The sequence below is a fragment of the Helicoverpa armigera genome, chromosome 5, assembly GCF_030705265.1.
Source record: "Helicoverpa armigera isolate CAAS_96S chromosome 5, ASM3070526v1, whole genome shotgun sequence".
Classification (NCBI taxonomy): domain Eukaryota; kingdom Metazoa; phylum Arthropoda; class Insecta; order Lepidoptera; family Noctuidae; genus Helicoverpa; species Helicoverpa armigera.
The window spans coordinates 6,022,703-6,043,722 of NC_087124.1; the positions used below are offsets into that span (position 1 = coordinate 6,022,703).

Consider the following 21,020-nt stretch of genomic DNA (forward strand, 5'->3'; position numbering starts at 1 on the left):
CGCTTTTCAAGAGTTCTCTTAAATATGTTTTTAAATTTGAAAATTGAAATCACTGTTTTAAATTCAATTTACTGTAAATTGAATTTAAAACAGTGATTTCAATTTCCAGTTCCAGTTTCCAGTTTTCAGTTTCCAACTTCTAGTCTAGTCAATAATATTATGGGAGATAATAAAAAAACAAAAGATAAAGAGTACATTTATCGGCTAAGTATATTTTATTTCCTTTTTTTATGTGTATTACAATATTTAAATGCTTGTAACTTAATTTCATCATTTACATCGAAATTTGTTATTTTTCCGTTAATTATTCTATTAACCCCGGTGCACCAACTGTGAATGATTAAATTAATTGACATATTAATTATAAAATCAATTAATTTATTTTTATGAACTATACAAGTAATTATACTAAAATCACAATGGCAATTGATGTAAAATTTCATTTTTTCTTTCAGATATTTTATTTCAGGTGAATCTCGTAAACATGCAACAATCATATAATATATTTCATTTAATAATTTTATAAAATCATCACATGCATTAAATAAGGATTTTTTCGTATAATCTATTTCATAATTAAATGATTCAAAATCAATTTCCTTTCTTAATATATCATTAGTACATGTTCCACATTTTTTGAACACTTTACATTTCGATTTTTTACAATGTATCCTGCTACATATTTTTTTGATTCGGCATGCAAAATCGAGTCATTCCATTTAATTTGGTTCATTGTATTAATTAAAGAATCAATAGGAAAATCACCACTAACCAATTCAATTTCATTGTTTTGTTTTTCAGCAAGAAGATCTTTGAAAGATTGCAGTGATTTATTTTCATCTTTTTCACAGTTGGCACTTACAGAATGGTTCGAATTTAAATTATTAAGTAACAAAGTTTTGAACGCATTAATAAATTGTAGGCACGAGGGATTAACATTTCGTATCCCATTACTTCTAATGTTACAAAAAAAATTTTCAAGAGGGTCCTGATTGAAATTTCTGGTTAAAAGGCTAGTAACTTTATATTTGATTTTTAAAAACTCCCACATTTCTTTAAACGTTTTAATATTGTGGATCCAATTTTGAAGGGATGGCACTTTTTCATATCTTACTTCTTCTGTACCATCCCGTTTTTTTTTTATAGTTTTAAAAGTCATTGAATCCAATATAGGAACTACCTCTGTCCATAATCTAAAATGAGGAGAATTATTCATTACACACCCCTTGAAAATTTTTGGATCACCTGTATATGAATGTCCATTGAAAGAATCAAATAGTTTGTCCATAATGAGTAGAAAATCAGCAGTTTCTTCGCACTCCGCCGGAAGAAGGTTGTGTTCTGAAACAATATATTAAATAAGTACTAGAATACAGTTCATATCAATCTTTTTTGCTATTGTGGACCGAAATTAAAGAAAAAAGAAAGAAAATACATTTATTCGACCCAGATTAGGGGACACAATAAAAAAACAAAAATACAAAAATTTAATTAAAAAATTAAACGGTGTGCCTCACGGCTGTGTCGAAAAGGCACAAACTTACAAACTTTAAAGTGGCAGTAACGATTTACTGTGCGTCTTTATCAGTTGGTTCAGTAAATAGTTGTGGGTGTAAATATAATTAGTAAGAAACCAACATTAAACTATATTTTGTAGTTTCATAATGTCTCAAATTTTTATTTCAATATGATAATTTTAATTTATTATTTCATTTCAATTTATAATGTTATTCCAACAATATATCTTATGCATCTTAAATATTGACATAGCCAATTTTAGATAAATTATTAGATATGAATTGTATTTTTATTTTGAATTTTATCGAGAGAAATAGCATCTCAATTGTTTGTTTTTAAATATTTTTGAACTTATAAATGTAGCCAGGACATCTAATATTATTTTAAAGAAAAATAATGAACTTTCTAATTTGTCTGTGGAGAATGAAGATGGTTAAAAACATGTAAATTAAAAATAAAAATCTAATTTAGTAAATTAATAGCAATTTTTTAAATATAGAGAAAATAATGAGAACAATAAAAGCATACTTACTTGCTAAGAATCTCAATGCTGATGATACCCTTTGGCTGAAAACTTGTGCAGCATATTTCACTTTCATTTTGGAATTTTCTCTTTATTAACATGGTTTTCTGTTAATTTATTAACAAGCCTAATTTCATCATCCCCAACATCTAACTTCAACAGCATCTCCAAATGTTCCCACTTTGCATACTTTGTTTTCCCATCTTGTACAAATTTCAAATGTTTGGCGAGTAAATTATTTCTCATTCCCTTTAAAAGATGTGGAGGATCAAATAATGGGAAGACCTTTTGGTCTTCAAACTCGAAGGCTTGGGTCCTATATTCATTACCCTCTTGTAAATATTTGCGTTTTGTGTCTTCTTGAAGACTTTTATCACAGAAATATTTGTGGCTGATTGGTCACATATAGTGGCAATAACTATCAATCCAGTATTGGAGATTTCTTTTATTATTGTTTTGATCAGCTTCTTTAAATCGTCCTTTTCGTGGCACCTTGGCAAAATGAAAAGCATAAAGGTTGTTTCACTTTGCTTTTATACCCTTGATCATAAAGACCAAGGCATGATCTGCGAGTTTTTGTTTGTCTGTGCCCAAAATCTTCAAAACCAGTTATCTGTTTTAGGGCAGGGTTGTAAAAAACACCCGGAGCCAATGATACCTCATCAAACAGTAAATTGACCAACTTTTTTTCTGCCGGCAATTTTGCTACTGTAGCTTTTAAATTTTTAAATATATCAGGATTGAAGCCTGGTTTCAGTTCAAATTTACTCAACATTTTTGTAGGCTGCGCTTTGATGGCAAGACAAACATTTTTCGCATGAGGTTGTAAGCTTTCTGACTCTGTTTGTAAATGGTCAATGCCATGATTTTTCGTTAAATGTAAATCGCCTGCCTCGTGGTTTCTTTTTCCATTTCATTTGGAGAAGTAAATATTTTTATTGTTGCAGGCATTTTATTTAACTCTTTCAAAATGATTTTGATGTGGAAATTTTCCTTGCAGAGAGTTTCTTGTTATTTTGTTCCTTATATTTCTTTTTCAGCTTCAATACTTTCTGTTTTAACTTTATTATCTCCTTCTCTTTGGAGGTGACGACTCGTTTTAAATATTGACAAGTCCCTCTTTTCCTAGAACCTGTAATTTAAATTATGTTACACCTCAGATCAAAGAAATAGTGTTACACAAAGTTTTAATAGAATTGTGATAAAAATATGTTACATAATATTGTTCTGTTATTATATTATGACCAGAGATTGGAATAGGTAGGCTTCGAGGAACAGATACAAAAGTGGAGACTTCCCTACAACAGCAGATACAAGCTTGATAAATATTTTTTATGGGGATTTTATGGGTAAACAAAAATGGATATAAAGAAGATCATTCAGACTCCATACATTTTTGGGCCTTTTCTACCAACGAAAAAAAATGGTATGGATGGTTAGAACTAGCTATTTGGATGAATAATTATTATGACACATAAGTTGTAGGATTATATCAAGTTATTATTATTAATCCATTTAATTCAGGTTTACAAGTTCGAGATTTGTTATTGTCTTACATTTATTGATTCCTGCAAGTGCGGAAATAATCCTACCTAAAATTATAAACGCGAAAGTTTGTAAGTTTGGATGATGTTTGTTACTCTTTCACGAAAAAACTACTGAACGGCTTTGGATGAAATTTGGTATGTAGATAGCTTATACCCTGGAATTAGACATAGGCTATTTTTTATTCCGGTATACGCGGGTGAAACCGCGGGACGCAGTTAGTATGAAATAATCCTATACTAGTACTAATATTATAAATGTTGTGAGGATGTTTGTTCCTCTTTCCCGCGAAAACTACTAAACGGATTTAGATGAAACTTTACAGTAATATAGCTTATAAAAAATGTAATAACACATAGGCTTCACTACATAGTATAAAACAAAGTCGCTTTCTCTGTCCTTATTTCCCTATGTACGCTTAAATGCCCACTCTCTCTCTGCAAGAAGTTTTATGACCCTACAGTGGAAACAAATTGGAATCCTGATGATGGAAAGAAAAACCTAATGTTACAAGTCAAAGGTCAATTGTCAATAAAAATATTTACCTTTAGGGCGTTCAGCTGTCTGTAATGCATTCTGTACATCACTATGATAGTGGGTAGAGCTGGATGGCTCAATGACAGCAAGTTTATCTTGCGAAATGTTTAATAAATTCGACATGTCTGCCTCGACATGTCCCGATGGACCTTCAAGAGTTTGACCAACTGGTAATGTAGATAAATCTGCAAAAGGATGAAATTATTTATAGTTACTGTATAATTATGTAGAATATAGAACAATATTCATTTAATTCTTAGAAGATAGCATGTTGCATCAATTATTTTTGGTATATAATATTCATTTTATTTTCTTCTAATTAGGATTAGATTATTCAGTAGAAAATTTTATTTAATATTTGAGGAACAATTTTGTTATTACAGCGAAGGCAAAGAAATGTGGTTTTGTTTCTATTAAGATTTAAATAACATAAGACATCTAAATAGTAGGTACCTAGAGTTGGTATTGCATTTGGAGTAAGTCGGTGACTGGCTGAACGGTAACACTCTTCAAAATGTCTGTCGCAAAATCGAATTTGGTTATAAATGTAGATGTCGCCTTTCTCTTGTAAAGCTTTATCTAGTACTTTTTTCCACGAGTTAAACTTTTCCAAATGTGGGTATTCAGGTTTAGGAAATCGGTGCAATGGGCCTGAAATCAAGAAGTTTTATACATGAACAACTCACTCTCATTAAAATACCGTAATAGATATCATCATCATATGTATAAAATTTTAGTAATGTACTGTGATACCATCCTTGAATATTAATCTAACACTAGAAATAATAGCTGAGGTCTAGCAGTACTAGAACAGGAACACCACAGTTGAAGTAAATAAAATCACAGTAGCATAGCATGGGGTGCCGAGGGGCCATGGCCCTGGGTGGCGCTACTCTAGGGGCCGGCACCGCCGCCTAGCTGCAGCATCAAGCCAAGTAGAAGCTGATAGCGTTGACAGTAGAGGCAAAGGCATTTTTTGCCGCCTTTACATTGTCAGTTCCTATTTATGCCACCCCATAATACAATTTTCTTGAGAAGAGTCACTATACATTAAAGGTTGTCTGTAAAAGATCGCTTTTAGCGATAAGACCACCCATTGTTACACCCTTTTAGTTATTAAGTTTTAATTGTAATTTGTTATGGTGTACATAGTGTGTATAGATACCACCACCACCACCATAACAAATACAACAAGATAGATAGATATCTATCTATACTTCTAGCCTACCTCCCAATAACTTCTTGTCTACTAAAAGAAGATCTAACCTATCAGGCAGGCAGGGTACTAAATTTTTCGACTCGCTCTTGAATTTTTACATCTGCTTGTTTTTCGTTTAATTTGACAATAAATGCTTAGTCCACACAAGGCTTTATGTTTTTTGAGCTTTAAAGGAAAATCTAACATATCCTAGTTTGCAAAAAATATTGTTGCATGCTGTATGAATCGACAAAGTTATACATAGATCATTAGTGTATGAATCAACAAAATCCTAGGTAGGATGCTAAAATTTTCACACTGCTGCACTACATATCAAAGAGAGCCAGTAACAATTTCTGAAAGTATTCCTTCCAGCACCCTAGTGAATCCCAAAATCATGGGCTGAGACCGCACCTGGTCATGAGTCGATATCAATAATAATTCTTTCTTGCCAAAACCATCTTTAGAATTTTATTAAATTGTAGTCATTTGAATTTAAATAAGTACCTAAATAAGGGCTCGCCCTAAGACTACCCACTGACCGGCAGCTAAATATACCTGCGCCCCGGGCGGCGGAATCCCATGCTACGCCACTGTAAAATCATAGTTTTAAAACCTGATGAAGTTATTTGGTCAGAGGGTCGTCTAGAGCGGGCTTTGTCTTATACGTAGATTCCGAGTCTTTGATTGGATATAAAAGTTAATGTGCAGTTTCAATTGTTTGTGTAGGGTCAGGACAGGAGTGTGTGTGGTAGTGCATCTTAGATTTTTGATGACTCAAGGACTATGATGACCACAGATTGCACGGATGACAATAATGGATATTGTGCAGCCTATCAGCAAAAGATAAATTACGTGCATTATAAAGTTAAAAGTTTTGAACTTACCGTCATTGTCACAATCAAAGTAGCACTTATATCTTGACGTTGATGGCATTCCGCCCTAAGACGATCCACTGGACGCATTTTCTAGTCCTAAATACGGTGCCGGGTCAATGTAAAAGCAGTCGATCGAGGTTCCAAAATACAAAGCCGGGTCAATGAAAATGCAGTAGATCACAGGTCCAAAATACGAAGCCAGGTCAATCACAGAAGCAGTCAGTATCAGAGTCCAGGAACACGCAACAATCGTAATAAAAAAACCAGAAAATAACACTCAGAATAAACCAACACGTTAGAAAACGGAAAACGGTTTAATTTAAAAGTATGGTCGACTGTCAATGTCAATCGTCAGTGTTTCAAGTGGTTTCAAGTAGTGTGATTATTGTGATTAACTAAGACGTCCTCATAGATAAAAAAGAATTAAAAATAAATCATAAAATTATTTAATTACAATATTTGTTAATATTTCTAATCACAAAACTTTTTTTAGATTTGTTATTAAATCGATGAAATATCGGTCTAAGGTGCAGTGACATCTAGTGACTAAAACGAAGTACAAATACCCAAGTTACGGGGCATCCGTCACTAGATGGCGCATTTCTAAAAAAAAACCTCAGAAAATTATTGTACTTCAGTTGCATCCCCATGTCTACACCGACTGACACCGACGAAATAACTTAGCAGCCGGCCGAGAGAGGGAGCGCGTGATTAATAAAACCAACGTAGAACGTAGCTTAATAATCCGTAGGTACTATTCTGAACCTTATGTCAAATGCAATAAGTCTGTTTGAAGAATTGTTTTAGTATTTTGGCAAGATTGTTAAAGGAATTTCAACTTTCTTTTAAAGTAATAATGATGCATATTACATTACATAATTTGCAAGGATTTATTAACTTCGCGCATGACGCTTGTTGTCCTCTGGCCTTGAACTAGAAAGCAAAGAAATTTTAAAATTCTATTTTTTAGTTTCGTGCTAGCAATTATTGAGTGAGCGCATTATTGTTGTTCCTCATTATTACTTACTTACGATTTGATTTTCTGTTAATTTGTGTTAGTTTAGTATTTAAAATAGTTTAATTTCTTAACTTGAGTATTAATGTGTGTAGGTATTAAGGTGTAAATAAAATTTAAGTGTAAAAATTAGAGTAGGTTAGGTACTTATATTGAAACATTTTGTGACTCGTGTTAAAAACTATTTTAAAAATGTCTCGTATAAATTCGAGTATTTTATGGGACTATTTTGACAAAACAAATTTAGTGGACAAAAAAGCCAAATGTCGTGTTTGTGGTGACAGTTATAGTTATAAAGGTACGACAGGCAATCTAAAGGCACATTTAAAAAAAAAGCATTTAGATGCATATACGAGAGTTGCTACCGGGCAGCAAGATATTACGACTTTCCAAACTGCCTCAGCAAGTCAGATTATTGCCGCAGATTCATCTGCAACACCGTCAACATCGGCTACAATAACTACGTTAGCAAACCCAATCGCCTCAACTTCAACAGCAGCGAATCCAACAGTTTCACCCCCACGTCACGTAAGACAACAAGGTATAGAAAGATATGGCGCCACTAAAAAAATATCAGGTGACTTGAAAAGAAAGATCGACAATGATGTACTAGACTTATTCATAGATAGTTATCACCCCTTTACATTAGTAGAGGAACGAGCTTTTAAAAAAGTTATGCGCTGGATCCCTGGCTATCAACTCCCGACTAGAAAAACTATTTCTAACGTCATGATTCCTGCCTTGTACAATAAAAACGAAGAAACTTTAAAAACGACATTGGGTAGCATTGAACATTTGTGTCTTACAGCTGACTTATGGACGTCAAGAGCCAATGAATCGTATTTGGCTGTTACCGGTCATTTTATCACGGAGGAGTTCGAGCTAAAGACCATCTTGCTGGACTGTTCTAATTTCGAAGATTCTCATACGAGTGAAAACATTCAGAGTGTGTTAAATGATGTAATGAGTAAATATGAATTAACATTAAACAAAATTAATTTTATAGTAACTGATAATGCGGCCAATATTCAAAGAGCGGTTACTAACATCGGTTGGAAGCATTATGGATGCTATGGACACACGCTTAATTTGATTTTACAGAATGCCATTACAAGAGAGCAGACTCTACAGTCCGTATTAGATAAAGTAAAAAAAATTGTGCGCTTTTTTAAAAAAAACAGTACCGCCTTAGAGAAATTATTAAAAGCACAAACTAATGATCAGCCAAACTGCGTACCAAAACGTTTGATTCAAGAAGTTCCGACGCGCTGGAACTCCAGCTTTCACATGATACGGCGCTTCGTGGAACTGGAACATTGCATTAGGTCTACAGTTGCAGTCATCAGAAAAGACCTTCCCATTATTACCAACGAAGAGTGGTTGCTACTTGCCGAAGTCACAAAAATATTGAAACCGTTCGAGGACGCGACAGAATCGATGAGCGGCGAAAAGTATATGACTGGTAGTTCAGTCATAGTCATGACACGGTGTCTAATATCATCATGTGATAAACTCCTGGACGAAGAATTCTGTGATGTATCTAAAGAGCTAATTTACACTTTAAGGACAGGACTAATAACCAGATTCTCCAATCTTGAAAGAAGTGGAACATTTTCGGTATGTACATTTTTAGATCCTCGATACAAACTGGCTGTCTTTTCTGACGAAAATGAAATTATAAATACTAAGAAACGAGTCCAGGACTTAGTAAGTGGTATTATAGCGCAGGAGAGAGCGCGAGAAGAGGCACCCGTCTCGGCATCTGAGGACCACAATGCTGATAAGTTTTCACCATGGACAATTTTAAACGAAATAGTGGGAAAAAAGCAAAATGTCGGGACACCGGTGTCAAAAGCCATTAAAGAAATAGATGGCTATTTGAATGACGACCTGTTGCCAGTTTTCACAGGAACTACGTGGAACTGCCCTCTCGAATGGTGGCGCAAACATAAGTTTACATATCCATACTTGGCGAAACTATTAAAAAGATATGGAAACATCATGGCGACGTCAGTTCCATGCGAGAGGATCTTTAGCAAAACGGGACTAATTATAAATGATCGTCGCACTCGGCTGACAACATCAAAAGTAAACCAGCTCGTATCTTTGAACGTAAATCTAGATGAAAACAGATTTAAATAAATGCTGAACAAACAACGTAAATAGTTGAAAATGTAAAAAGACAATGTAAATAGTGTAAATATAAAAAGTTTGTATATATCATCAAATGAACTGTTAAATACGCCTGCATTATTTTATCGTTCGGCACCTACATTTAGGTATAATTTATTATAAAACTTTTCATAACAGACAATAATGCAGCCAGTCCTAAGCCTGGTAAAAGTATGAAGGACAGTTCATTGATGATGACGATTGTATGTTTTCTCTAACTACGTAATAGGCTTTTTCATCACGTGAAATTAGTGATGTTTAAACTTCAGCTAAGTATCTAGACAAAACCGTTGTTTGTAATTTAGCTCCTTAGAGATACATCGTATTACGATATTTACAATATCGCATGCCTAGGTGGTTCTCACTCACAATACGCTTTATGGAATGATACAACATCATGAGACGGATTACGCGTATCTGTTAATATATAGTTTCAGAAAATATATAGTTTCGAAATCCGATATCAAATATCAATATATAGTTTCGATTTGATATTGTGAAAAAGCTATATTACCCACTCCTAGCTTTGTGAACCATGTACGCACACCAACGTTTTGTGATACACACAGAAACAATCACATCTTTATGTGTGTGTGTGTGTGGATAATGAATGAATGAAAATGAATATAACGATTTGACGTGCCGGTGCGGTGTTGCTAAGATTTAATACATTTTTCTGCTATAGACTTTTGATTTAGAAAATTAGAACAAAACAAACCAGCATGACATGTCAGAGTGTTCCGGTTTTTTTGACATGGACATTCTATCACACATAATTAAGAGTTTCTAGTACAAAATCCAAAATTATGTTAAATCTACTTATATCTTGACTTTAATTCATATTATCAGCATATTTTTTTTATTTTGTCTTACAGCTATAGGTACATATTAATATACAATCAACACATAAATGCAATCTATTACTACATAAGATGATCCTCCCAACCACCACACCGCCCACTTTTAACTCCCAATTATCTTCTGGTAACATCGCTAAAAACTGTCAGCTTTCCATTGCACAGACGCGAGACCCGCGGGACGCGGTAGTATTGAGACATCTGTATGTAGAGTATTCGTTTGTAATGTGTATATGTGTGAGTGGGTTCGGTTATCTGATCGTTCATTCAAAACTACTAATTTCATTCGCTCACTCATTCACTGTCCGGCCGGTTTACGCCTCCACTGTGCTGCAACTCCAACTTGGCAGCTCCAAAAGTTCGAGTTCACCGCTCGCTTGTACGTGAAATATATTTGCGTGATAAAAAGGCTACGGTGCCAATTATTCATTTAAGAAATGGCCGGTAATAGTAGAAAATTATTCAAATGTTTAACTGAAGTTAACATGTTTACGTCAAGAAATTGTAAGTATAAAATTATAGTTATTCATTTTTGGTTAGATAACTTTGGTATTAGTTTAAGCGTTCACGACGGACACAACAATAATAAAAAAAATAGGCGCTGTATAGTTTTAAACTGGGGGAATTACTTGAAATCTAGTTGTTTCATTACTGACAATTTAGTAGTAGTAAAATTAGAACTTTGGCCCATGCAAAGTACATGACTAAAAATGTTGTTTTAAATGAATATAAATAATTTACGTTTGCTTTATATTCATGTGAGGTTACTAATTATTCAATTGAGACCAGTCATCCTAAGCGCTTGGTTAATTAGTGTTTTAATTTAACACTTCAATTATGTTTCCAAATGTTTGGGAATTTGCATGAGAAAATTATATTTAAAAATTAATTACTTATTAAGGAAATACGTACATAAATATTAATATGTTGTGTTTAATGAAATATTGAATGGTCTGTTTAGATGGCACAGCCAAGAGAGTGGTGGCTAAGAACCCAGTGGTTGAAATGGATGGTGATGAGATGACCCGCATCATTTGGTCCATGATCAAAGAGAAGCTTATATTCCCTTATGTTAAGGTATGTTACTTAACATATGCATTTAATTTTTTGTAAGTCAACTTAGCTTATACATTTTGCTCATGGTATTTAATAAAAGCCATATGGTTTTTTTTAACATTGTGTATAATAATGTTAAAAGTACTAATGTGTGCTATTGATACCTGCAGTAAGAGTACCACATAAACAACACAACTATTAATTATAATTTGATAACATAAATCTCAAAGAAACAAAGAAGAGTTAATGGAATCAATTAATTGCTATTGTACGAAATAGTTAGAGCATTCAGGTTATCTTTGTATTAGAACTACTTACTTTCCTTATCACATTTTATTATGCCAATGTTACCATTTTACTACTTGGTTATCATTTGTAACACAAGTCTTGCACATTCATATCTAAATGCCTTATCACTTGCGTATAAAATTTTGTTAGTTTACTAATTTTATGTTAACATACATGCATTTTGCGAAATATAGTACATTAATGTATTAACATGACTTTGAACTGATAAACAATATGACTTTGAATTTCTTTTAATTGCATCTAGCCCTAACAAATTCAGCAATGCTGTTTAGTATAAAAATATTTATCCGACTTCCGTGATGCCATTTAAAAATAGAGGTCCATGTAATGTACACTTTTGCTGAAGTAGGACCTAATAGTTTTTTGTCCCCTGCACAGCTGCCAGTACTTTTAGCAGCAATGCTATTCCAATATTTAGGCCTCAGATTAACATCGCCAAATATTTGCAGTTGGATTGCTTGTACTACGACCTGGGCCTGCCTCACCGTGACGCCACAGACGACCAGGTCACTATTGACGCAGCACACGCGATCCTCAAGCACAATGTGGGCATCAAGTGCGCCACCATCACTCCCGACGAACAAAGAGTTGAAGGTATACTTAAATCCCTAAATTATACATGCCTACTTGTAGTAGTTGAACTTCCAAAACTAATTTATCAGGGGTTATTCAAAAGTTATCGTAACTTTTTCGATAAGCCTACGTGCAGGCGGCTGTCCTAAAAAATAAATTAAAACAATAATATAAACTACAATAAATTCAATGTTATCTTCATCAACTACACATTACCTACTTATTAACATCGTTAAGTAATTATTTACAATGTTTCAACGTTAAGCGTCGTTTTGTCTGCCCGCCGCGGTACTTAGAGTTCAATCACAGGAGTTCACAGTTGAGTCAAGTTAACAAAGGAAAATGACACGTGTGAGAATTAGCCACGTTTTAGGTTCATTAACATGTAAGTTACAAAAATAAGTCTTCCCACAGTCAAATGTCGGTAGCCGTAGCCGATATGCATAGGGTTTAGTCAATGGATTTCATTCTTATAGCAAATAAAAAGTACATGTGCACTGAATGTTAATGCCCTCATTAAAACAACTATATATGGAACGTATTTATTTTAGAATTCAAGCTCAAGAAGATGTGGCTGAGTCCTAACGGGACCATTCGTAACATTCTCGGCGGCACTGTGTTCCGTGAGCCTATACTTTGTAAGAGCATTCCCCGAGTCGTGCCCGGATGGACAAAAGCGATGGTTATTGGGCGTCACGCACACGGAGACCAGTATAAAGCACAAGATTTAGTCATACCCAAAGCTGGCAAGGTAATAATAATTAACGATCCTTTTATGTTACGTTTCGTATTTTATCCTAAATATAGCTTGATTGACAAACAAGTACATACCTTGACGTACGTACATACAGACCGTAAGATCATCCATTTTTGAGGCTTAAACAGGATTTCTTAAAAATGTATGGTCCATATTCATCACCAAAAACTCATTTGAAAGAAGTGGCCCAGAAAATTCAAGCTATCTGCAATAAATCGATTTATACCTATGTATTAACACTTTCTATAATTCAGGTGGAGTTAGTGTACACAGCAGCCGATGGTTCAGTGGAGAGGCGACCACTGTATGACTTCAAAGGACCCGGTGTTGCCATGGCTATGTACAATACGGACGAATCCATCCGTGCTTTCGCGCATTCTAGTTTCCAGGTACGAGGGTATTTTTAAACGAACATTTTAGTTTATTTTATTGCTTGATCTGAATAACCCGGACTTATTAATGCGTTATCGCACTTCAAATATTTAGTACTATTAATAACTTATTGTTTTATTTTGTTCTGTCCAAATAATAATAACTCTAGAAGTAAATAAAAAATAATATCGATATGACGCACTCAGAGCAATCTACCGAAGAGTTTAATTGTTCGGTCACCGCGACCTTGCTTCAATGAGTCTTAATACATATCAAACACGAACTTGTTTAGACTATACAGTACTATTTGCAGTTATTAACATGCATTTACGATTTGCGTCATAAATTATGTTTTGTCTTTAATCAGGTGGCACTGCAGAAGAAATGGCCTTTATATTTGTCGACTAAGAACACCATTCTCAAGAAGTACGACGGGCGTTTCAAGGACATTTTCGAAGAAATTTATCAAAGGTATTAAAACGCATTACTTATGTAACACCTCGCTAGTGATTTGGAGATAAAAAAACAGCTTTGTATCTTTTCACTGATTTAATGATGTTGATAAAACCATTGCACTAATTCTTTAATCTTTGATCACTAGTGATTACAAGAAGCAGTTCGAAGATGCAAAGATATGGTATGAGCACCGGCTGATCGACGACATGGTGGCGCAGGCTATCAAGGGCTCGGGCGGCTTCGTGTGGGCCTGCAAGAACTATGACGGCGACGTGCAATCTGACGTAGTAGCTCAGGTTTGTGATAATACTAGTTTAGTCCTAGTTTTATAATACGTGGAAGTACATACATAATAAATACATAACATAGTCGTCAATGTTACAAAATGGTACTTATGATCTGGTCTCAATTCACCGCTTGTGGTCATTCCGCCAGCCTCTAGACAAGTTTATTTGTGACCGCAGCGCCAATGCTATATTATTAGCGAATAAATTGATCACAGCCTTGTACAGACACGTATAGAACAAAACAGGTTTGTGCACTATGAATGAACGACTAAAACAACGAGAAAACAATACCCTTTGATTGCTTATTGAAAGATACAGAATGTCAAATTGCCTGTAATACTGAGCATATGGTCCTGGGTTCGATTCTCAGATCGCAGAAAAGTGTGACAAAATACCTTTTCATCCCACCATCTCGGAAAGAGTAGTTTTACCCTTTGATATCTGAGCGCAAAAGTCGTTTTTATCCTCTAGAGCGGCAAAGTGATTTGAATTTAGAACATCGTGTGCAATACTCCATTTGTGACAATCTTGATACCTAAGACTTTTCAAACAAATACTTATTAAACAAATAAAATACTGCTTAAAATAATTATTAAATTAATTAAGTATTTTTTGTTATTGTTTTTACACCGATTTTTACCGTCGTTTCATTTTTAAAGTAAGTTTTCAAATATATGAACTTTAATAGGTACATCTTTTTAATTTGATACTCGTATGTGTGCGCCATTTTGTTTTTTTGGATTTAGTAATTTCCTCGATGAGGTGGGATGAAAAGTTACGTGTTGCACTCGAGTGCAAAGATTTTTCACCTTGTGCTCTTTTGATTCCCTCGCTATCGCTCAGGATTCTAATTATTGAAACACTCGCTACGCTCGTGTTTCAATTTTAGAATCCTTCGCTTGCTCGGTCATCAAAATTGAGCCCGCGGTTAAAAAGCAACTTTGCACTCTTGTATAACAAATAACTATTTTAAGGGTTTCGTCATATCAAGATTTTTCAAGCATCAGTTTTCTCAGATGCTGTTTTATGCTATTACAAAAACAATAGAAATCGCAATTCATGTCTGGCATTGAACTAGGGCTACGGGTCGCTGGGTATGATGACGTCAGTGCTGATGTGCCCGGACGGGCGCACGGTGGAGTCGGAGGCGGCGCACGGCACGGTGACGCGCCACTACCGCATGCACCAGCAGGGCAAGCCCACCTCCACCAACCCTGTCGCCTCCATCTACGCGTGGACCAGGGGCCTGATTCATCGCGCTAAGCTCGACAATACGCCTGATCTCGAGCGGTTCGCACTCGCACTCGAAGACGTAAGTCATTTGTTTTATACCTTCTTTTCAGATTTGCATCACCAGATTTTGTATTGTACTGCGGGGCACAGGCCCGGCTCCGCAAAAGAAGGAATGAGCATAATGAACGTTTGCTCAAGTTGGACGTTAGAAGCTCCCCCATTTTACCAAGTTGTCTCCAGAACAGTTGTCTCTAGAATTTTCAATTCAAATATTGCGTCTCTATGTATAAGTGTCTAATTATTATAGTGTCGTGGACTGTTAAGGAAAACATTGAAGATATTAATTGTAGGTAATGTGGTGTATGGAAATAAACCTTACCTTGAAAATTATTATGTACATAGCTTTTAGCAAATATTGTGTTTGGAATAACAAACAACATGTACATTTTGGATGTTATCATTAATGTTTAATCACTCCAGATATTACGTTATCTAAACTTACTTGTTTCTTATCACAAGTAATGCAACCCCTCCCGCAGTCTTTATCAATACTTTCATTCTAATTTAGGTAAACTTAATAGCAGATTAACAAAGTAGGTAATCACTAAGGCTAAATCATTTTGATAAGCTGCCGATTCATCGATATTGGAAGATTAATATACCTAACGTGTTTGCGAATTCTCAGCATTAAAACAATTTCCAAAAAAACAGAATACCTGATTAAATGCCAGTCGTTCAGTCGCGCCCATAAAAGTGGCAAAACGAGTAGTTCTTGTTTAAAGCGGGTTCATCGACACTCGCGAACAACACACACCTTTTATTTTTCAAAATAAGGTCAACACTCTTTGAAATATTCAGTAACAAATTGCACAATTGGCCTCCTAGCTATTTAATTTTACATGTACTATGTTTGTTTTTCAAAAAAATAAATAGAACTAAAGCTAAATAAACAAACTCACTTTCGCATTTATAATACTATAAAATACTATGAAAGGGACCAACAATAGCGCCTTCGTTTATTTCGTGCTATCCAACGGTGCAAAAGTACCAGATAGCGCTAAGTACGTAAACATTGATTCAAAGCGTGATTGCAAACAAATTTCACCTTCACTTTACATTTATATAGAATTACCACCTACTATCTTTTTACCTAATTTCATTTTTAGGGTTCCGTAGCCAAAATGGCAAAAACGGAACCCTTATAGTTTCGTCATGTCCGTCTGTCCGTCTGTCACAGCCGATTTACTCGGAAACTATAAGTACTACAGTGATGAAATTTGATGGGAATATGTGTTGTATGAACCGCTACAAAAATATGACACTAAATAGTAAAAAAAAGAATTGGGGGTGGGGCCCCCCATACATGTAACTGAGGGATGAAATTTTTTTTTTCGATGTACATACCCGTGTGGGGTATCAATGGAAAGGTCTTTTAAAATGATATAAAGTTTTCTAAAAAACATTTTTCTTAAAGTGAACGGTTTTTGAGATATCAGCTCTCAAAGTCGTAAAAAGTATGTCCCCCCCCCTCTATTTTTATAACTACGGGGTATAAAATTCTAAAAAAAATAGAGGTGATGCATGCTAATTAACTCTTTCAACGATTTTTGGTTTGATCAAAGTATCTCTTATAGTTTTTGAGATAGGTTGATTTAACTGTAATTTACGGAACCCTTCGTGCACGAGTCCGACTCGCACTTGGCCGGTTTTTAAACCTCAAACTTACTTTTGCAGGCGTGCGTCGAATGCATCGATAGCGGCAAAATGACCAAGGACTTGGTGATCTGCATCCATGGCCTGAAGAACACCAAGGAGGGCATGTACTTACACACCGAGGACTTCCTCCTCGCCATCGCTGATCAACTCGAGCGTAAACTAACTGCCAAATAAACTAGCACAGATCATTTTCTGTTTTAGCGCTAAACGAGATTATTTTTTTAAATAGCATTGTAATTTACTGCTGGTCAGCCAACATCACTACTTACTTCCATTAAGTCAATTGTAATTAATTTTCTAAAACAAAAGATGTTTTTTTGAAGTCGGTTGATAAGTGAAAAATATCTTTAGAACTTCAAGGGAATTAATGGGGCTTCCAAATGTTGTTCTGTCCTGCAAATTGTTATTATGTTTTCAAGGCTTCAATTTGTTTCAGTTTTTATTTTATACATATTTTCAATATTCGGTATTATGAAGCATAGATTAAAGTATATAATTTTACATCCTGACATCTGGTTGAATAATAATCAAAAATATTAATTACTAAGGAATAATCTCAGAACGCGACAAAAGTGCCTTTTTATAATTTTAGGTAGTTACAAAAATAATAACGTTGGTGTGAGTTACGTAATATTGAGACTGATATAACGCCGTATTTGGGACAGAGTATTATAATCTAAATACATACTCAAAGATGGGAAGAAAGAGAACGATCCAAATAGTGATGTGAACGAAATGAAAAATGTTATTTTATTATTACATAGGTACAATTTAATATTGTAATTATCTAAATTCAATTGACGAGGACCCTGCAGTGTGACCTACCCACCAAGTGAGTCGATAATTGAATGAGAACTGTATCGCTATAATAATACCCTCTGTTACTTAGTAAGAATATGAATTTTAATGCATCTTCGGTAGGTAAGCATATTTTATATTACATATGTATAAATATTTTTATAATTCCATGAAATACTGAGCTGTAATATTCAATGTCTCGACACTTGAGATTGTAAAATGTATTTCAGAAATAAATCAATATATAAAAAAACGGTATTTATATTTACCAAATCACCGTAAACAGTGTTGGAATAAAATTATGACGTACATATTCGAAAAAATGATAAAAGGGAGAGCAGGTGGACAAGTAGGGTAGTGTATAAATTATAAATTGTTTACTACTTCACTTTGTATATAATTTTACAATATTTTGCTTAATTCTAAAAAGTGCTGGTATACTATACTTTGATCAAACACTAAACTATGAACTTTCTGGCCTTTGTTATCTATGATTGTCGCTATAATTCACTACTTGTGACTTACAGCTATGGTCTGGCGCTGTAGGCGTGAATAATGCTAGTGGATGCCTCTACTGCCACTCCATAGATTATTTTAATCCAATTTTTCATTAGTTATTCATTCAACAATAAAACAAAACCTTTTATGAGCAAGTAGGTTTAATTACGCTGTTATTAATTCCAGATCAACATCTTTTACTACATCATATTTCAGAAGTTTCGCATACTTCTTTAGAAGCTTCCTCCAATAACATTTTACATCTTTATCAGTCAAATGATCCCAAATATGTTGGAATCCTCTGTTTGCGATTTCATTACCTAAACTATCATTTTCTTTGAAGAAATTGATCAAGTCTTTGATCTCTTCTTGGGTTGCATCTGTGCTGATAGGTACGTAATGTACCCAAGGTTTTAGTGATGGGTAAAAAAATTCAAGCCATTGATCACCAACATGAAACACCAAAGACTTGCAGAGGAACAAATGCTTGAATCTGAAACTGGCAGCAACTCCTCTGTAGTTGAAAACATATTTATATTTGCAATGATCTTCAAATGGTACTTCTGAAGCCGGTGGTGCATAAAGTGTATCCTAAAATACAAAACATTTGATTTCATGAATCATATCAATCTCACACTTCATGGCATTTAGTTTTAACAAAGAATAAAAGCTACGTACCATATCTGACTTCCAGGCTTGATTTTTTGTATACTGAGCATCTACAAGATCAGGCTCAGATCTAGAGAGTAATATAAGAGCATCTCGTTCTTCGCTTGTTCTAGATCCACGGAAAAATGCCCTCTCTTCCTTTTTTCCCCATGGCCACCTAAAATTTAATATAAGACGAACTACATTCCATGTTGTGCAAAGACAAAAGTAAAGATAAAAAAACTGCTTTTACAAGTGCCTTGTCTCATTATTCCTTACCCTAGTTTGGATTCAGTTACTTGGATTGAATAAAGGTATGGGTAATTTAAATTAGATAAGTTCACGTTTTGCAGTGCTTCTTCATAAATGTTTAAAAATCTTTCATTCTAACGAAGATTTGACATTTTTCAGAACAGTTATTCCTGACTGAAGATTTAATCATTGCATTAAGTCAGAGACACATGTATGTTGTAATTGGTGAACTAGTTAACTTAAAAACATATATACAAACTTTTCAGCAGCTTTTGAAATAGAGATTCTGTGTTTGTCCCATCTGCCTATCCCTGTGGGATATAAAGATATTGCCGGTCCCCCTTCCCAGAAACTCCAGGCAGGATACATTATGTCATAGTAATCTTTTGTCTGGAAAAAATATATTTAAGTGCAATAAATACATATACTTATGTAAAATGGCTAAATTACAGGTTGATAAAGGTATGGTTATTCTGTTGTTGAGTGCTGGATGCTACTACTAAATTGATGGTCTCAGAACACATACACAAAGAATCCAGAAAGTCTGTCAACCTAAGTCAAGTGGTATTACAAGTAATATAGATGTTCGAGAAGATACACACATATAATGAATGTTCGCTTGTTTAAAGCACTATTCTCAGCTGGACCCAGTTAGACAGCTTAGTTGGGAAATGAATAGGCAAATAGTGTCCTAATGCAAAACTAATTTGTATTCATATTGGATTTGTTGTCAGCTTCTCTGTATTCTTAAATATTAAAAATGATAATTTCAGGACCTTACTGAAAGAAAAAACTGGCGCCTTTGGATGGCCCCATCCTGGGTTGACTTGGGGCCAATCTCTGGTGTTTAGAGCTAGTTCTAAATCAGGCATTTTTGGTGCAAGTGCAGTCAGGTAGTGCTCCACTCCTGCACACCTTGCTGGAAAATGACATTCCTTTTCTCTATATAGTTTGCCATCTATTATCTGAAACATAATAATTATAAAATTATTATAAACAGGGATTTTTAAATTAAAATATATTGTTAGGATTCAATTGTTCTTCTAGCATTGATCATAGAATTATGTCAATGTAGTGCGTGGCTCCAAGGCGGACTGCCTATCAATATGGGCAAAATTGAAATTTCGACCAACAATGAAGCTTGAGTTTTATTTTTGCATTCCCTGCTTCGTGTTAGATGCTACTGAACTAATATTACCTGGTACTTAGTTGCTTTTGCTCTAGCTTTATTGAATAGTTGCTTTGTGATGCCATCTCTAAATGGTGCCAAGTCCTGGTCAATCACTGATGCATGGCAGCTACAATTTGTACTTTTACATGGAACATACTGGCTGACAGCTAAGTCAATTTTTTCTTTAATTTTATTCGCCCACTCATTAGCTTCTGAAAATAAATGTTTAGTGAATAAAAATATAAACAATGTGTATTTGCAAAAGTAAAGTTTGTTTCTTTTATACATAAATAACTGAATATAAAAAAGCAATTACAACACTGAAAGAGCAATTGATGATCAATTAACATTACTTTTAAAATACTTAATTTATGAAACGCAACATTAAATAAAATTCATCCTTAAAAACGTGATTGATTCTACCTTTGCTATATTTATTGTAGTCTGCTGAACAAGATTCATCATCTTTACTACAAAACTCTTGATTTGTGTTAGATTTTACTAATACAACAATACAAAATAAAGTAAATAAATGACTATTCATCGTTAAATATTGTGTTTGCAATTCATTACTTATTTATATTAAATTAAACATAAGACAAACGTAAACGAAGTTTAAATTTCAGGATTTATAAAGTTGTCAGAAAATCC

General features: G+C 34.3%; 3 protein-coding genes across 3 annotated transcripts; 1 reads left to right on the top strand and 2 right to left on the bottom strand.

Annotated features, from left to right (window-relative positions):
* Window positions 1–2,987: 2,987 nt before the first annotated feature.
* LOC135116942 (uncharacterized) lies at window positions 2,988–6,258 on the bottom strand. The gene is made up of 4 exons (XM_064034821.1): window positions 6,209–6,258; window positions 4,577–4,774; window positions 4,132–4,308; window positions 2,988–3,173 (listed from the first exon to the last, which is right to left on the bottom strand). The coding sequence occupies exons 1-4, from the start codon at window positions 6,255–6,257 to the stop codon at window positions 3,007–3,009; spliced, it is 591 nt and encodes a 196-aa protein (XP_063890891.1). The 5' UTR covers window position 6,258; the 3' UTR covers window positions 2,988–3,006.
* A 4,256-nt stretch (window positions 6,259–10,514) lies between these two features.
* On the top strand, window positions 10,515–17,506 carry LOC110378776 (isocitrate dehydrogenase [NADP] cytoplasmic). The gene is made up of 9 exons (XM_021338215.3): window positions 10,515–10,747; window positions 11,205–11,320; window positions 12,058–12,202; window positions 12,733–12,932; window positions 13,193–13,327; window positions 13,678–13,781; window positions 13,912–14,062; window positions 15,132–15,365; window positions 17,021–17,506. The coding sequence occupies exons 1-9, from the start codon at window positions 10,681–10,683 to the stop codon at window positions 17,174–17,176; spliced, it is 1,308 nt and encodes a 435-aa protein (XP_021193890.1). The 5' UTR covers window positions 10,515–10,680; the 3' UTR covers window positions 17,177–17,506.
* LOC110370875 (O-glucosyltransferase rumi homolog) lies at window positions 17,440–21,020 on the bottom strand. The gene is made up of 6 exons (XM_021326867.3): window positions 20,793–21,020; window positions 20,397–20,581; window positions 19,975–20,163; window positions 19,458–19,588; window positions 18,977–19,124; window positions 17,440–18,889 (listed from the first exon to the last, which is right to left on the bottom strand). The coding sequence occupies exons 1-6, from the start codon at window positions 20,911–20,913 to the stop codon at window positions 18,464–18,466; spliced, it is 1,200 nt and encodes a 399-aa protein (XP_021182542.3). The 5' UTR covers window positions 20,914–21,020; the 3' UTR covers window positions 17,440–18,463.

Excerpts from the sequence above, each read along its gene's own strand:
- LOC135116942 (XM_064034821.1), bottom strand. The coding sequence starts at position 6,257 with ATGCCATCAACGTCAAGATATAAGTGCTACTTTGATTGTGACAATGAC. Across the intron at positions 4,775-6,208 it reads CTTTGATTGTGACAATGACG|GCCCATTGCACCGATTTCCT; the intron begins GTAAGTTCAAAA and ends TCTTGATTTCAG. Across the intron at positions 4,309-4,576 it reads AAATGCAATACCAACTCTAG|ATTTATCTACATTACCAGTT; the intron begins GTACCTACTATT and ends ATCCTTTTGCAG.
- LOC110378776 (XM_021338215.3), top strand. The coding sequence starts at position 10,681 with ATGGCCGGTAATAGTAGAAAATTATTCAAATGTTTAACTGAAGTTAAC. Across the intron at positions 11,321-12,057 it reads TTATATTCCCTTATGTTAAG|TTGGATTGCTTGTACTACGA; the intron begins GTATGTTACTTA and ends AAATATTTGCAG. Across the intron at positions 14,063-15,131 it reads AATCTGACGTAGTAGCTCAG|GGCTACGGGTCGCTGGGTAT; the intron begins GTTTGTGATAAT and ends GCATTGAACTAG.
- LOC110370875 (XM_021326867.3), bottom strand. The coding sequence starts at position 20,913 with ATGAATAGTCATTTATTTACTTTATTTTGTATTGTTGTATTAGTAAAA. Across the intron at positions 20,164-20,396 it reads CAAAAGCAACTAAGTACCAG|ATAATAGATGGCAAACTATA; the intron begins GTAATATTAGTT and ends ATTATGTTTCAG. Across the intron at positions 19,125-19,457 it reads ATTTCAAAAGCTGCTGAAAA|GTGGCCATGGGGAAAAAAGG; the intron begins GTTTGTATATAT and ends ATTAAATTTTAG.